General features: G+C 35.2%; 1 protein-coding gene across 2 annotated transcripts in view; it reads left to right on the top strand.

The window, feature by feature from the left end:
- The first annotated feature begins 704 nt into the window (after window positions 1-704).
- Window positions 705-16,543, top strand: part of LOC129272693 (casein kinase I-like) — a 30,075-nt gene continuing 14,236 nt past the window's right edge. For both annotated transcript variants that reach the window (XR_010295221.1, XM_064107327.1), the window contains exons 1-4: window positions 705-1,047; window positions 5,226-5,332; window positions 7,884-8,010; window positions 16,294-16,392. Coding sequence is in view for 1 of the 2 variants with exons in the window: in XM_064107327.1 (XP_063963397.1) it covers window positions 916-1,047; window positions 5,226-5,332; window positions 7,884-8,010; window positions 16,294-16,392 (465 nt within the window). In the remaining variant the exon portion in view is untranslated. The remainder of the gene's footprint in view (window positions 1,048-5,225; window positions 5,333-7,883; window positions 8,011-16,293; window positions 16,393-16,543) is intronic.

Below are 16,543 nucleotides of genomic sequence, written 5' to 3'. Positions count from 1 at the left end.
CATGTTACGCCAATTTAAATGAAGATGTATTGAAACAAGCAGACTGTTATTACTTATGAAAAAAAAATCATAGGGGGCCTATAGGGGGGGGGGGGGCTTGCACCTCAAATTTTTCACGACCAATTAAAAAAAAAAGGAAAGAGATGAGGGTGAAATATGATGTCATTTTTTAGAATATTATGTAAAAATATATTACAACATTGGATTTCTGTAACAAAGAAGGCTGATATTTTTGCTGGCTCGCTTTGCTCTTTCGCAATTAACTTTTTATAATTTTTCCCGATATGCCCATAAATTTTTTGGCTCATTATGCCAATGAACGTAAATGCAGTAAAGAAAATTGTCTATGCTCACGAGTGGAACTTGAAGAAATGATTGTGTTGTGAAAATGTCTAGGCCTAGTAATTAATTGAGAAAAATATACATTCATATTGAGGGCGACGGGGGGGGGGGGGGAACGGGCAATTGCCCCTTATGACTCTTATAATAGTGTAGCAAAAGAAAAGAAATAAATGTCACCTTTGCATTTAGGTCCTTCCCTATACATGTATAACTTTAGAATACTGGAGCAAGATGTCATAAAGAATGTTACAATCGATTTCCTTTTCAGGGAGGACTTCATTTGGAAGAACCTATTGTATTGACCTCAAATTGATTTTTATAAAGTTTTACAACAAAAGGCTTCGACGATTGAAAGCGCACTCACTCGATTAGGTACGTTTCTACGGTGAACCTTCCCATCATCCCCTAATCTACTTCCGTGTGTGATGAGTGATATTTCACTGGCGACAACTGTGCGACGAAACACAGGAAAATCCGTATGGAAAATCTAAAAATGACTGGAAATTCTACGTGATAAGATTGTAGTTTGAGAAAAACATTAATATTGAGAAGTTCTTGGACTCAAAAGCCATCATGTCGAGCGCTGGAAGCCAAGGACAGAAGGCAGAATACTTGGTCGGAGGGGGAAAATACAAGCTCGTTCGGAAGATTGGAAGTGGATCATTCGGCGATATTTATTTAGGAATCAACGTTGGCAATGGCGAAGTAGGTTTATGTTGCACGCAAAGTCAGAAACTAACTTGTCATTTTATTGATGTGATGAAAATGATCATGGTGAATTAATGATTAATTCTTGGTTGTATTGTGTTGTTGTTGTTAAAATTGTTGGCCTTATCATGAAATTGAGTCTCAAGTGTCGACTCAATCAAGTAACTGCAAGTGCAACAGCCAACACTCAGCAACAGCAACAGTATGGCAGTGTGTCCAAACTTCGCGCGTGTCCATACTTCGCGGACGGTCCTTATCTCAAAAACTAGCCAATATCCTTAAAATCTGACATCATCAACGTGAAAAGCGACCTAAAATTACCCTGTAATGAAAATTTCTTTAGGATGGGTTCAGTATTCATGAAAATATTGGCAAAAGATCGGCAAATTTGTCACCGCTAGCGCCCGTTTTGAAGAAATCAACAAGCATCACGATATCACCATTTTGCAAGCAGAAATCATCAAAAATGTGAGTTAAATGTGGTACTAACCGATTCCATAGCATTTTGCCATCAATCTGATATAAATATTTCACTTTTTGAGCTTGAGTTTTTGTTTAAATCTCCACAAAAGCTTTGGTGCGCGAAGTTAGGTCACACTTTTCTGAACGGTTTTCCAGCACAGCCCGCAATTCGCGATCGGAATAGAATTTTGAGATCGCGATACCGGCGAAACCCCTTGACCTACTTTACATTTTCGTCCATGATTTTATAGTTTACGATCTTGCCGTCAATGTGGTAACTATTTCTTGAATTGGTTTTGTATAAATTATGAATATTTTGTGAACAAATTTAAGCCTGATGAATATTTTTGAAAAGTGCGCGAAGTTTGGACACCCCATCATACACACACAAACAAAAAATGAATCGAACAGCAGTGAATAGACTGGTGACAAATCAAAGAATGTCCCAACATATGGCGCTAATCAGTTTTCAGTTTTGCACCGGCCGACTTTGAGCAAATTTCCCACCAGAAATTGTTTGCAAATGCATGGCAAGTCTCTTGTCTTAGTCACATTTCGAGGTCAATAAATCATTAAATACCCACCGCTTTTCCAAATTATCGCGATCGGGAATAGCTGTATTTTGGGTCTGATTTCGATGTTATCATTCAAATTCTCAGTCAGACATCGCTTCACTTGATTTACTTTGCTGTAATTTTGATATGGACTGAATAAAGCGACCAAAACTTATTTGCCTGCGGTAGCTCACCTGTTTGCATGGTTTGTTTGCATAATTTTGGTTGCTAACTTCTGTCTCTCCCAGAATGACGAGGCCAAGTGAAGTGATGCCCGACTGAGAATTAGAACAATGACATCGAGATCGAAGTCGAAACACAGTCGTTCTCGTTCGCAATTTTCGGAAAAGTGGTGGGTATATTGAGTATAGTGAGACCACCACATATCAACCACCTCTTTTAAAACTGACCACCTTGTACGGTGGGTGGTGGGTACATCGAGATCGAAGTCGACACAGTCGTTCTTGTTCGCAATTTTCGGAGAAGTGGTGGGTATATTGAGTATAGTGAGACCACCACATATCAACCACCTCTTTTAAAACTGACCACCTTGTACGGTGGGTGGTGGGTACATCGAGATCGAAGTCGGAACACAGTCGTTCTCGTTCGCAATTTTCGGAAAAGTGGTGGGTATATTGAGTATAGTGAAACCACCACACATCAATAACCTCTTTTGAAACTGACCACCTTGCACGCATTATTATTGTGTATTATAAATGTTACGCGTGAGAGAGTAGGCGCAGTGTCTATAGGAACGATAAGAATCGATTTTATCAGAGAAAAAGGGGAATAAAATGGTAGGAAATTTATAGAATTCATCAAAATTGTATTGACCAGACCTGAACCTAGCCTTGAGGACTCCATGTCTGATATTTTTTAATATTTTGACATATACTTCTACAGACGCTGCAGCGAGACCTACACACCCGGATGGATTTCCCTAAGAAATCCATAGTTAGAGGGTGAAATCGGTTTGTAGGGGTGAATTTTATTTATCTATGAACCTTCATGTGCCTAATGCGTATAAAGGGATAAGAATTATTTCTCTATAATTGGTAAAAATGAGATGTTTCTTACCAGGCCGATCTCCTGTAGATCCCTCGATCCGTTTGTCAACAAAGCAAATACAATAGACCTGACCCTTGAACCACTTCGTTAAGGCTAACCCGAACCCCACTGCAAAATAGCTCTGTTCATACCAAGAAATCAAATAGGAAATGGCTTTAGAACAAATATACATCTTCAGACGTCAAATCATCATAGTGGAACAAAATGTAGTCCAGTGGACCAACTGACAAAAAAAAGACTAAAAAAGCTTTAATACATGTAGGTCTAGCGATTGGCAAAATGATTGTGTTAATCTATTTGTGAATTTTTCTTCTGATTCTTAAAGGACAAGTCCACCCCAACAAAAAGTTGATTTGAATAAAAAGAGAAAAATCCAACAAGCATAACACTGAAAATTTCATCAAAATTGGATGTAAAATGAATAAAGAAATTGTGACATTTCCAAGTTTGGTTTAATTTCACAAAACAATTACCGGTATATGCACATCCTGGTTGGTATGCAAAATGAGGGACTGATGATGTCACTGACTCACTTCATGTACATTTCTTGTGTATTTCGTTATATGAAATATTCTAATTTTCTCATTGTCATGTGACACAAAGTTTATTCCTCCCTGAACATGTGGTATTACCATTGTATTGATATTTATGGTTCAGTCAAGTTGGTCCTTACTGTCAAATCTGTAAAAATTGAAATTTTGTAGAATTCAAAAATTTAAAATAATAAAAAAACAAAAATAGTGAGGGACATCATCAACTTTCTTATTTGCATATCACTGAGTGTATAACTGTTTTGTGAAATACAGTATAAGTGAAACTTTAAAATATCGTAACTTTCTCATTTTACATCCGATTTGGATGAAATTTTCAGAGTTATGTTTATTGGATTTTTCTCTTTCATTCAAATCAACTTTTTGTTGGGGAGGACTTGGCCTTTAAAACTATGTCACAACTTTCCATTCAACACCTTATAAACAGTGATCATATCCCCTTTGTCTTCTATAAAACAGTTAGTGAAGGTTGAGTCTCTCTAAAGTTGCTCATAAGGTAAACTCTGGAGACCAGGTATCGTGCATGGCCACGGCGATGCGGTTGCGAATGTGATGTTTTCGAAACGAAAATAGAAATAGAAAGCAAATATTGTTTTGCCCAGAGCAACATGGAAGCTGCCTTAGTTTCTATGTCAGAGACTCAGAGTACAGTAAAAAGTTCGCCATTATTATCCCTCGCCTTTGTGTATTGAGACAGCATTACAGTATGTCAAAATTCATTTTGGGGATTACCCGTATTAGTCACTATTACCCATTCAAATGGGGCTTACCCATTTGAAGCCAATATATTTTAATAAAACATGCATTTCTAAACTTGAATGCACCATGCACACTGTCTAGATTTTCAAGGGAAACAATCCGTTGTTTTATTAATGCCCTGAATTTTTATTGGGAAATTATGATTGATTTTATTTCATTTTATGGTTAGCAGGAAATAAGTGTATCTCTTTTCAGAGGCAAATAATATTTTCAAGTACTTGTACTTTTTAGGCAATAAAGACTGCATCAAATTGATAACCATAAAGTGATATTATGCAGGGCTTGAAGTACACAAAGCCATCCAAGAGTCAAATACCATGCCCTATTGATTGACCTCAATGCCCAATTCACTGACCATGGATATTTTTGTGCCCTTTTTATTTGTTCTATTTGTGCTGTTGACCTTGAGCTATAAAAATATTCAAATTTCTGGCCTGGTTTACACATGTGCAACATAAATGCACCCTACATGTACCATACAGTGTACAGTACATACAGAAATTGGGAATTGTTTGGCAAAAATTTGACAATTTGTTAGGCACATACAGATTATACCAAGTGTTCTGAAAGGAAATTATGTTTTATTATTTTGTATATTTTTATTATACAGTGTGATGCATGTAGTTAGAAATTTCTTCAGTGCCAACTTGTTTTGACTCACTTTGTAGAGAGCCGACACTGACACTAGATTCAGGGCACACTTTCAAATACACACTACTCAGTACTGTAAATGTCAACTGATGAAAGAAAATGCATTATGCTTTTTATTTATTTTTTACAGGAAATTGCAGTCAAAATGGAGTCAGCGAAGGCGAGACATCCACAGCTCAATTATGAAGGAAAGGTGTATAGAATATTACAAGGAGGTGTTGGTATACCGAAGGTTAGGTGAGTATTCGACTTCGTATTGGGCTGGAAGTTTCAGTTTTTGTCTCACCTGCATAGCAGGGCATCAAAGCCAACATTACTGCCGTACTTTCTTTAGCGCTTCTTCAGAAATGAATAGCTGCTTGAATGAATTTGTTGCTTCAGACATAAAAAGTTCTTGGTATTAGTAACTTCAAATAAGAATTTCTTGAGAAGTTGCATTGAACCAGTACCTCCAAAGTGCAATGTCATTTTGTCATTGACAATGGAAAAATCTCTCACATTCTGGTTTTTAAAGATGTCATTGTTATAATTTTAAAAGTAAAATACATGTACGTACAACAAAAGAGGTTCTGTTTGTGAATTCAATGCGATCAGCTTTGCATTGTAATAAACATTACATTTAGTTCCCTCTAATGTAATTGATTATTCAAATGATCATTGGTTTAGTGGTCTTGGATATACTAATTATTATTTTATACATGTCGTCGATTTTTCTTACAGTAGCTTAATTAAACCACAAGTACAGTAGATTGCATAGAAACCGACTAGCTGAGAATAATTTGTGAGATAAAACAGCATTTTGGTGTTTAATAGGACTTTCACTTTACATTGCATGAAGGTTTAATCTGCAAAACATTGTACTTTCTTTGACATGATTGTATCTAATATCCCTTAATAAGCGGAATTATTTCTATTTCAAGGGTTATACATGTATATACATATCATACACGAAACCACATTTGTAGAGTCTATATATTACTCCAAAGTACACAAGAAAATTTATCTTATTTGAAATCAATACACCGACAGGTTAGAAAATTTATTTCAATTCAGTTAGTCATTTTATTTTTGAAAACAAATAAAAATATCAAATTGTACAATAACATAAAGAACAAGAAATGGAGGACAAAAAAATTATGTTTTGAGAAAAAGAATATGACTGAAATGAAATTTGAAAAGTGATTATCCATTTTCATACATTAAAGTTTCTTATTTTGTTGATACTATTACAGCATTATAGGAAACTCTATTTCTATAGACTTGGCATCTACAGTGTATGTATGTATTGTTTGGTGCTTACATTGTAGATGTACGTATCAAAAGTAAATACCCCCTATATGCAAGTTGATGGAAAATAACTTATGCAATTCTTCAAATTTTGGTGTAACATCATGAAACTCTTGATATTTGTGGTGAGGCACCACAAGACCACCAAAAAATATGAAATGAATTTCTGAAATCTGGAGGGGATGTTCCAGAAAGCTTTGAAATGGTGTACACATAAATGATGTACAGCTCTTTTTAATAAATTCCAAAGAGAAAAATGTTCATTTGTACACCAAAAACAAAATTCCCCATACGGAGAAATAAAGGATATGTACACTGTACATTGTCAGATTGCGAATACATGTATAACAAGCTGTCTCTTTATAAAGGGATGCTCCAGGCTGAGGATACTTACAGATATACATGTATCTCAATAAATAGAGTAGAATTCACAGAGCAAAATGATGAAAACTTGATAAAAATCGGATAACAAAACAAAGTTATTGAATTTTAAAGATTGGCATTATTCTGGTGAAACAGTTCTAGGCATGCCTTCATGAATATTCATTAGATGGGCTGATGATATCATATCCCCACCTGTTCTTCTGTATTTTATTATAAGAAATTAGATTTACCGGTATTCAAAATGTTTCTACTACATGTAAGAACTAAAACAATTGGATTGACTACTGATTATTAAGTGCATTAGTTAATTCTTGCTGCAACTTATTTCATCAAAATGGAGATGCATTGTAAACATTTAAAAGTGAAAAAATGAAACAATTATGATATCATGTTATACATGTACCATACATGTAAGAAATAGGAAAGTGGAGATGTGACAATGACATCATCAGCCAACCTACATGTAATGAATATTCATGAAGACATGCCTAGAACTGTTTCACCGGAATAATGCAAATCTTTAAAAATCAATAACTTTGTTATTTGTTATCCGATTTTAATGAAATTTTCAGCATTTGCTCTGTGAATTTTAATCTATTTATTGAGATTTAAACATCCTCTGCCTGGAGTATCTTCTGTTAAAAGTTGACAAAACGAAGATAAGATTTATAAGAACTCAGTTTTCAAGGAAGCAGTCATCAAATTTACCACTAAAGTTGATATACAATGACACTTTACTGACTAAAGCATATTTGTTGATGGACAAGTAATCTTCCTAGTATTAAATAATGCACCCTTATATAATCCTGTAGCTGTTAAAATTTAAGTGAGATCAAGGTGAAATACATGTACATGTACATGTTTATAGGGGTATTTAAAAAAAAAGAATTGTTGGGATCTCAACTTTTTTATAATTTAAATACTGAAGTTGTCACTTTTACCTTCATGTACATACATGTATGATTGATGTTGGATCCAAATTTTGAAATCTTTGGATTTACCAAAACTACTGTAATACAGACAGTCCTTGCGCAAGCAAATACATACTGTAGGTTCTCAATGTTATGTACGTTAAAGCCAGTTTAATAACTAATTTTTTCTTTTATTTTACGTGCAGGTGGTATGGGTCAGAAAAAGACTACAATGTATTAGTGATGGAGCTACTAGGCCCTAGCTTGGAAGACTTATTCAACTTTTGTGATCGCCAGTTCTCAATGAAAACTGTTTTGATGCTTGCAGATCAGGTAAATTATTATTCCAACTTTAATATCGTGCCATTTTTGTCAGGCTGCGCAGGCATGATACAGTATGTTTGTGTGTCATGACTGAGAGTGTACATGTATCTACATCTGTACATGTACATTGTACATAATATACGATGAACTGGGGCCTGTTCATGAAAGTGTCATAAATCCAACTGACATCATCCCTATGGAAAGCCAAGCTGGACAATAAATGCTAGTGAAACAAATTACAAATGCATGGAATTTGAATGTGGAAAGCATGTCTGCTTTACTTGGCTTCCCATACAGATAGCATGGAGACCGAGTTATGGCGCTTATAAGTCTAAAACAGGACCAAGAGTTTTTGTTTTTTTCCGTATATTTCATCTGAAATTTACTATCCTTGGCCATATTAGGATTTTTTTGCACTATTTGGTAAATTATCCAGCTTATTCTCAAGTGTTCAAGACAAACTCAAGAATTTGGCATAGGATATAAACTTAAACATGATTGTCTATTTTTGCACGCTACTCCAAATTGCATGTACATGTACAGTGTAGATCCCAAAGTGCACAAAAGTAATGTGAATGTGGAAAGTTATTTTCTTTTCACATTTTCCACATTTATTTTGCTTGAACAAATTCTGATTTGAGTTTTTGCTTTTTAAAAATCAGTTTATTTATCTCTGATTTTCTTTGTAGGTGATGTAAAATTTTCATTTATTTTTCCACATTTCTACATTCATTGGAAAAAAATGATTAAATGTATTACATGTATGTACTTGTCTATAGATGATGAGAACTCACACTGTATTAAAGTTCATACGGATGGAGAAAATTGATAAATGAAATGCACTTATGTGCTCTGTCATGCAAAGGGCTCACATTCAGTTTTGAAAGGGTTTGATATTCGACCTGTTTGTTTACAATCAATCTTATCTGTCTGCCAGTTTGGCTTACTGTGTAAACTTTACAATGGCTGTGTACAGTAAGGAAGAGCAGCTGTTATACATTACAGTACTTGTATGTGGATAAACTGGTCTACAATTTAAAACGTTCCTTACACAGTATATTGCAAAATCTGTAATTTCCTTTTACATTTTATCGACAAGTTACATGTACAGTATGGAGACTATACATGTATGTAGGCCTATTGTGAATCAAGTATATCAAGTTATTTATAAGATATTTAAATGATTGTTAAAATATGTACGTGTAGGTCTACATGTACATGCAGCCGTAGGCCCTACATGTACTTGCAGTTTACCCCCCCCCCCCCCCCCCCCCGGTGCATACATGTACATTGTACTTGTACATAGAGCACAGTTCATGTACAAAATTGGAGGCCTGTATAATTATGCGCAGTGTATGTATTGTACATGTACATGTACATGGAGGTCATATTCATTTTGTACTTGAAACCAGACAGATAGAGATTGGTCTGCATACACATGTACATGTAGATAGTCTGATGTAAATGTAGGCTATAATGTGCATGTATGGTGTAGAGTCCAATTGATTTTTCAATGCATACATGTACATGTACTTGTTGCTGTTAACATTTCAAGGGAATCCTCGGACAATCTTTCATGATATTAAAGATCATTTAACAGTGTAGAAGGTGCATTTAATCTATGTAGTCTGCAGGCACAGACCCTGAATTGATTCAGGGGTGTCTTGAGACAAGACCAGCATAACTTGTTTGAGATGGTCCAGTCAGGTTCTGTAGGCTGTGCAATGTAGACCCCTACTTCAAGCACAAGGGTTTACGCAACACTGGCGTACAGATGGAGGGGGGGGGGGGGGCATGGACCTCACAAAATTTTCACAACTAAGAAAAAAGGGAGAAGAGGCAGCAAAAATAGGAAAAGGTGTGAAATGTATTATTTACTGCATCCAGTATTGTGTTAAATTCTGTTGCAATTGTTTTTTTTAGATTTTTGTATTTAAAAGGTCAAAATTTATGCTCTCTTGCTTCGCTCACTCACACTTAGAAATTTTGCCCCTGCAGTATATGCCATATCTGACTCCCTCAAGATTTTGGGCTCATTATGCTGCTGTTGCGCAGTCAACTATTGGAAGTGAGCATGAAAGTTATAATGTTGCTGAAAGTAAATTATTGAAAATCCCTTGATAAGGGTAAGATTTGATATGGTGACAGTTTGCTTTCTTATTTTACACCCGATTTTGATGAAATTATTGCATTACACTGTATTTTCGTTTGATTTTTTTTTTTCAAATACGCATGGACTTGCCCTTTAAGATATCAAATATATTAATACTGTACACACGCATGACCAAAAAACGCGTTTAAAGTGGTGTTTTTTCAGTTTTGGCCGCGGGCCGCGCTTGCACTCGTTAAGGGTATCAAAAACACTGATTTAAAAAAAAGGGGTAGTTTTGAAAGACTGGTCAATGGTCAATCGCAGGGTCAAACGTATTTAGGGTATTTTTTTTTAAGACTAGCCAAATGTGTTTAGGGTATGTTTTTTTTTCCCCAAGCTTTTTCCTCGGGGGCATATTCTGGCTACAGTGTACATGTACAACTTGTTTAGGGGCCAAAATGTGTAAATAAACCCCGCGAAAAACTTGTTTAGGGGTTATTTTCCACACAGAGAAAAACTCGTTTAGTGGGTGTTTGGAAATAATTTTGCCACGCGTGTGTCCAGCAATACATTTGACTGCCCCCCCCCCCCCCTCCCGGGTAAGATATCTGCCCTATCAATCATGTTCAAAAGTGAAAGGCTTATATTTTTGTTGCAATATAATACACCATACTGTAGCTGTACATTATACAGTAGGCATTCATCTCCCATAATAACCCAAACATCTATTTTAGGGTCCTCAATACACATCCAATATAGTAGAACATGAACTTCTACGTTGAATGAGTGTACATGTACAGTCAATCTGTGTGAGTGTGTATTTACAATGTACATGTATGTACAGTGTATTATCTGAGTGAATGGCAGTGATTACAGATTGGTGAGAGAGGGCTAGGGCGAGAGAGTCAACAATGTACATGTATGTATTTGCTCTCTGCCTCTGTGTGACAATATATTTTCTTAAACTAGTTCCATATTCTTTGTATTGTTAAAAGGGCAGGTATTGAATCGTGGTCAGGAATATTTTTACAGCTGAATGTCAAATAGAAAGTGTTTTTTTTGGGGGTGTAAATTTGCAAATTGCTCTGTAATTTGAGTTTTTATAGTACAAATTACAGTACGGTACTTGTTTTGCGAAGTATGTACAGTACATGTACAGTATCTGTACAGAACTTGCAAACATGCACGGAATAATTCTACTCCTGTGTAGGGCCTAATGAGTAAAAGTATATTTATGTTTTTCTATATTATACATATACATTGTAGTGCATGCTAGGAGTTCAATAATATACCATAATGTGAGTGTCTATAGATTTCTTGCATACGTTGCCGAGTTTAAATATAAACTCACAAGAGAAATTCAAAAATTTATGTACAGTGTACAGACATGTACATGTACCGGTATACGAATGATAATATTGTACATGTACATGTATATTGAACAACAATTAGAAAATAGGCCTACTATAATATATACATACATGTAGATGGGAACACTTCTGAGTTCTGACTTGAAATTGTATCAGTATCTGAACTACAAAATATACCGTTGCACAGCTATAGGAGATGACATCACAATACAATTCAATTCATGGCACTCAGTAAAAATGAAGGTTTAATACACGTGTGGCTAAATCATGCCACTTGTGAGATTTTTCTTTTCGCTTTCATTAATTTTTGCTCTTTTTTCATAGATTAATGCAGAGAAAAACTTTTTTCATATTTTTCGCTAAATTGCGAGGTGTTGTACAACACAAATAGCGAATATTTATTTATTTATTGTAATGAAAAAATATTGATGAATCGTTTTCTTCAAGGTATCGATCGATACATCACCCTACAATGTATGAGGTTTTGTACACAAGCTACCATGCAGAAATTGCTGGTATATGCCACAATCGTGGCCATATACCGGATTACGTAATTGCAAAAAGAGGATAATTGATCAATCTGAATCAGAAGCCTTCTCTCATACTGTATAACCAATCTTATATAACGCCCATGTATAAACATCATCCAAATTGAATTCAATTCATGACAGACCACCTATAAAAACAATAGCCTTTGATTTTATTAATATTAGGAATGATGTTCACATCATACATGAACAGATATGGTCAATCGGGTAAAATGGGAGACAATTTTGGTGGCCACGAAAGAGAGGTTTTCAGTTCAGTTCATTTATTTTCCATTAAAAACTCAATCAAAGTAAATACATACAAAATTCATGAATAGAAATCGGAAGGACCCAAAGAAAAGCATAGTCTGCGAGGATGGGCCCTGTTCAATAATTGACAAAACAAAACAGATCTATTAAAGTGTAAAGGAGATAAAAAGAAAACATGCCTCATACACACACACAATCACTCCAGCATACTGTACCAGCACCACACCCAATGCAGAACATTGAAAAGTTAACAAAGGGTAAGAAAGGAAAGAAGTGATAGCGGGAGAGAAAAAGAAAAGGAGAGATAGGGAGAAAGAAAGAGATCGTAAGGGGGAGTGATAAAGAATACCTTCTATTCAGCGCACATGAAATGTTGAAACAATAATTGTTTGCATAGAATTTTTCACAATGTAAAGTAACGAATTCCAATCATGAACACTCTGAAATCTTATTGTTCATGTATGTTGGGTTTTATGAGGTACGTGCAAAAGGAATACAAAATTTTGATTTGTTTCTGATCTCATAGGAATGATAAAAAAGAATTTTTCTTAAACATATCATTGAATATTGATGGGAGCTCTTTTATATGAAAATTGAACGTTAATATTAAATTGTTTACTGTATTCACGATAAAAAACTGGCAAATATTCAGGTCACAAAACGGAGGAGTACTTGGTGTTGTGTGGTAAGAATGAGTAATAGTATGGACAACACGTTTTTGAAGAATATGAATTTTATATTTTATGTCTTGTAAGAGTTGCCCCATATCACAATTATTGATATGTGGTACTTACTGTTGGAAATACATGTAGTTAATAAAATATGTTTTGGCAGTGTGTTTCTAAAGTGTATACATGTACCAACCACCTTGAGATTTTAGAACAAACATGAGAAATGTGGTGAGACGACCCATCAAGTGATTCATTTCAGATTTCTTTCATAAGAATATCATTTTTAACATACACGTACTGACACGTACACAAGGAAAACTTGATAAGAAATTTTTTTCTGTTTGGAATTAAATATTATGTACATGTAATGTGTTTTCACTGTAGTGTACACGTATACATGATGTACATGTACTTGTAGATGGGTAGTTGCTATTTGACTACAGTGAACATTATACACAGTGAGTACATGTAGGTCTAGGCCTACAGTTTGTGTCCTCTGCATTTACATACGTACAATGTAGGGGAAATACAATACATTTAAATGATAATATGTTCCATTTGTATAGCGCAGGTACTATAATTGCATATACTGTACATACATGTACCATAGTGACAGACACTTTTTTAAATGATTGCCTATTGTCCGGGGGGGGGGGGGGGGGGGCACTTCCATTGACGAGTGGATACCATGCATGACCCCCAAAACATGTAAAAAGGAACTCTTTTTCAAGATACAGGTATTGTAGGGCATGTTACGTACATATGTACATGTACGTAACGTAATAAGGGTGTCAAAAACACTAGAAAAATGAAAAAAATTGTATAAATTCCACTAGGAAAAATATGTGTTTATGGTCCAATTTGTGAGGATATCTTTTTGCCCCAACACTACGTGTTTAGGGTCTGATTTGAATGAGGTGTGTGGGGTGGTACTAAACCCAATGAAAGTAAAGGTAAAGCCGACGTCTGTCATCACATCCGTGACATACATGTAACAATTAAGATATCGTTAGGGGGTCAATTCAGGGAATACCCGTACTTGTCAAGGGTACCGTTTTGTTTCCAATAGTTGTTAAGGGTAGGGTTTCACATGCCAATACTTGTTAAGGGGTGCATTTTCAGAAAATGGAAAATACTTGATTAGGGTGCTTTTCGAAACCCCATGGTCACGCATGGTATCCACTCGTCAATGGAAGTGCCCCCCCCCCCCTTGGGCCTATTGTAGATTTAAAAGTAGGCTTAAATACAAAGACCACATTACATCATACATGTACCATGTTGTACATACATTTATGCCACTTTTTTCCTTGCTGCAATCATAAAAAAATAATGCATACTGCTCCTGAATTAATGAACATAATTTTTAGTACCAAGTCATTTTTTAGACACCGTTCTCATTACGCTGGTTCACTGGAAACCGATTCAGGAATCCAGTTTGGAAGATTGCTTTGCTAGCGTTCCCACTTGATCACATGAAAGTGGTTCTCAAAATCTCTTCACGTAAAGCAATCTTGTTTGCTATGGAAACGCTCTCAGTGGGGTGACACGTTTGGCGCGAAATTCGAAACGGCAGCGTGGACATTCTAAACCTGTCGTGTGGAGTAGCGCGCTCAAAATGTGCAAAGATCGCTTCCTGAAGAACGGTTGTGTCCTCACTTGCGCTATAACCAGTTTAATGAGGTAAAGCGATCTGGAAAACTACATCGCGAGGTGGTTTTCTGAACCGGTTTTGAAGATCGCTTCCAAGATTGCTTCGACCGTTCTCACTACATGTTAAACTAGTTTAGGAAAGGTAGTGAGAATGGTGCCTTATTCTGATCTGGACTATATGTACATGATAGGCCAAACAGCAATGCACTGCAGGAGACCAACACAGATATCCCTCATGTGTGCATTGTTCAGAGGAGCTCTGTTCTTTCATATTCCTAGTCAACACTGGCCCTTTTTATTTCTGGTTTATTAAACTTGTGTACATAATAACAATGCTATGGCAGGCTCCACCATCTAAATTGGATGTTGATGTATAAAGTTCGTGCTCCAATATATTAGCTTGGGAAGGGAATATTAGATTGAAGCCTCGTATCCGTGATTTCCTCTCAATATGAAGGTCTGCGGTCAGATTGATATGCAGTGTACCGTCGTTTTTATTATTTCAAAACTAGTGCTTTATCCATCAGCAAATTGATTGACTAATCAAAGCTTTCAGTTTACTTGTGTATGTACTTTACAGTATGTTCACAGTTCATGAACATGTGCATTACATGTACAGCTGTATGCATGTTTGGCAAATATAATTTTTCCTTTTTTCAGAAACAATTGACAATTGTAAACAGATTCTGTAATGTATGAATTAGAAATGAAGTATTTTGGTACACACATGTACAGTGTACATTTAAAACTGAACTTTTCATAAGTTTTTCTCCAAATCTTGGCATTTTCAATTACATAGAGCATTTTAAACGTGGTTGTGACACTTAGTTTTCATCTGGTACATACATTTGTATGGCCTGCAATACGTAACAATTGGAAGTTTTAAAGCGTTAATTCTTTAATAAAGCTCAAGATCTTACAATACAGAATTGTTTGAAGAATTTTGAGAAAAATCAAAGAAGCATACTATGTAACAATGAAAAATTCATCAAAATCAGATATGTAAAAATAAGGAGTTATGACATCGATATAATTTTACAAAACAGTTGTATGCACAATAAAGGTTATTATCCGAATGAGAGTTGATCAAAGTCAAAGCCTACATATTTCTTATTATAAAAAAATTGTGATTGTTGAATCATATGATACATGTACATGAATGTGATAACAATAGTTGTCCCACATATTCAAGGAAATAAAAATAAATTAAAAGAGAGAGTACAATGTTATTGGTTCCGCCTGTGATATACATATACATGTACATTGCTCAGTTGATTATGAAAATGAAGTGACCTTTTAAATTCTATAACTGTGCATACAGCACTATATTTTTCTGCATGTACATGTTCTTCTACATCAGATTTTGATAAATGCTATTCAAAACGTTTTCATACATGTATTTTCATGTTTTCCTTTGTAGCCAGTGTCTGGAAGGATCGAGTGTGAATTCAATTTGAAAAAAATTCAAGTGCACATGACAAATAAGTAAAAACCCAAAAAAATGTAAATAACGATTTTTAATGAAAATAAGAAAAACTTTTACCTAATTTTTCACACAGTTTGGAAATTTGTCATGCTTTCTTTTCTTTTATTACACATCAATGCGATCAATGCGTGGAAGAGTTGTAAGAAGCACATTAAGACATCAAGTATATACATGTATATGTTATTTTTGATATTACATTTCTTGTAATCTTTCTTTCTTTTTGTAGATGCTTGGAAGAATCGAGTATGTACACAATAAGAATTTCATCCACCGAGACATCAAACCCGATAATTTCCTTATGGGTATCGGTAGACATTGCAATCAGGTAAAGTAACTTCCCATTTTTCTATCCCTTTCAACTATGCCCCCTCTTTTGTATGGACATTGTGTTTCTTTTGTTGGAAATAAAGTCTGAAAGAAACTGAAACTGAAAATGGTAAGAAATTTTAGGATTATTTTATTGAAATGAAAGATGG

Source organism: Lytechinus pictus, chromosome 12 (genome assembly GCF_037042905.1).
Source record: "Lytechinus pictus isolate F3 Inbred chromosome 12, Lp3.0, whole genome shotgun sequence".
Taxonomy (NCBI): domain Eukaryota; kingdom Metazoa; phylum Echinodermata; class Echinoidea; order Temnopleuroida; family Toxopneustidae; genus Lytechinus; species Lytechinus pictus.
Note: the sequence above shows the minus strand (reverse complement) of the source record. Positions and strands in the feature narration are given on the sequence as shown.